At 38.5% G+C, this 2054-nt stretch overlaps 1 protein-coding gene across 1 annotated transcript in view; it reads left to right on the top strand.

Moving 5' to 3' along the window:
- LOC109709333 (probable serine incorporator) overlaps positions 1-1206 on the top strand; it is an 11664-nt gene extending 10458 nt beyond the window's left edge. Inside the window, exon 6 of the mRNA XM_020231515.1 lies at positions 659-1206. Coding sequence (XP_020087104.1) covers positions 659-957 — 299 coding nt within the window. The 3' untranslated portion in view covers positions 958-1206. The remainder of the gene's footprint in view (positions 1-658) is intronic.

Raw genomic sequence — 2054 nt, 5'->3', positions numbered from 1 at the left:
CCCCGGTCTTCATCTGTCGGTAGCCAATATTCCCCCACCCCCCGGTCTTCATATGTCAGTAGCCAATATTCTCGTATCTGTACGCTGAGTATCATTCAACTGTGCAAATAGTTGCTCATATATAGCAAGAATATGATCCAATTTTCAGTATCCCTGCAGAACGTGAATTTTTGTTTATGCTTTTAAAACTTACTAGTAACTACCCTGTACTTACAAAAGGGAGGGGGAATAAGTCCTTTATTAAAAAATATTTTCTACTACGAAACCAACATCTGCCTATGAATTGCATTGTTCTCCAACTTAAGGAACAAGGTTTTTTTGCCTTTTTTTTTTAATATATTTTGAAGGAAGCTGCACTTTGAGGAATATACATATATGAAATTCATGTATTACAAGTGGATGTATTTGAATAGAGTCTGTGCAGAGAGAGCAATGCTACCTATACACCTAAAATTGGGTGTATATCTTATACCCCCACCATTCCATGAATGTTATTTCTCCACTAGTCATCTTGATGTGACAATCGAAAGAATCCTATTCATAGAACGTGTGAGTTGTGAGATTTACATCCAGAAGGGGTATGTAAGTACCATATTCCTTGCAGAGATATATGTTTAATTGCCCCTTTTAACTCTAAACATATGTTTTTCTATTGTAGGTTCAAAGAAGCCGTTGCTCAAAGCTGGTGATACTGAGTCGGGTAAAGAAGAGAGCAAAGAAGGCGAACCTCGTCCAGTCAGCTACTCATACACTTTTTTCCATCTTATTTTTGCCCTTGCCAGTATGTACTCGGCCATGCTTCTGACTGGCTGGACCAGCTCGACATCAGGCTCAGAGCTGATCGACGTTGGCTGGACAACAGTTTGGGTCCGCATTTGCACAGAGTGGGCTACTGGAGCTCTTTATATATGGACCCTCATAGCTCCTCTTGTGTTACCAGATCGTGAGTTCTCGTAGTCTACTGGTTAGTACATCTGAATGTCTACATAACATGCTGCTCTTAATAGTTGAAATGTTTATGACGTATCTGCGTACGTACACGTAATATATTTGTGGATTTTAGTTATGAGGATTAATACTAGGGATTGCAAGTAGAATAAAACCACGTTTGCATGGATTGTGAAAAGGAACTACTGTTTGTAGCAGTTTGTGCAGTTTGTTAATATATCTGGAAATCAGTCGTGAACTTTCGACCGGTAGGAAAAACCTTGTTGGCCTCTTGCCCCCAGTACGTGCTGCTATATTATTGCATCTAGTTTCAGTAGTCAATGCTGTCCGCCTTATCACAAATCTGCTCACTGTTACTGAAGTATTCTGTTTATCGGCACATTTTGCCTCACATGAGTAACCACAGTTAAACTCTCTATTGCTTCCGATTCTCGCTTCACATTGCCGACAAATTCCATTGTTGACGAAGTACCGGTGAAATTTAAGAGCTTTCAATTCTTCCATGAGGCCTCCCTTGCAAGTCCCATGTGTGCTTCTCGAAGGTGCTTCTGGAGACAAGGTAGCTATATGTCACGATCTTAGCTTTCTTGTTCGCAAAGACTGTATGACGCCTATTTTTTTCCGCAAAGATAAACAAGTTTTTGTCTCTGTTGCTAGTCCGGACTTTCGCATCTTATGACTAAATATGCAAAAGGAAGAAAAGAGAGAGATAGAGATTAATTCAAAAAACGAAGGTATAAGCAAGAACCAGCTATTACAGGAATAGGTATAAGTATGGGGATAAGAAAAATAGCGTTTGGATGAAAATTGGATTGTTTCCGGGGATAAGAAAAATAACGTTTGAATACATAATATAGAATAAGAAAAATAGTAGGTAGTTTTACATAGAAAATGAATGTGTTGGTAGGGATAGTTATATTCGGTTATTATAGGTAACTGAGAATTATTATTCTCGGATAAAAAATTAGCGTTTGGATATAAAGGGAGGGATAAGGGGTTATCCCTATTTCTATTCCCTATCCAAACGAAGTACTCTTTTAACTGAATATTTAGAGAAGAAAATTACAATACACTTGTGTACTTAGGCCTTAGCTACACACGCTACT

Source organism: Ananas comosus, linkage group 4 (genome assembly GCF_001540865.1).
Source record: "Ananas comosus cultivar F153 linkage group 4, ASM154086v1, whole genome shotgun sequence".
NCBI classification, from domain to species: domain Eukaryota; kingdom Viridiplantae; phylum Streptophyta; class Magnoliopsida; order Poales; family Bromeliaceae; genus Ananas; species Ananas comosus.
Note: the sequence above shows the minus strand (reverse complement) of the source record. Positions and strands in the feature narration are given on the sequence as shown.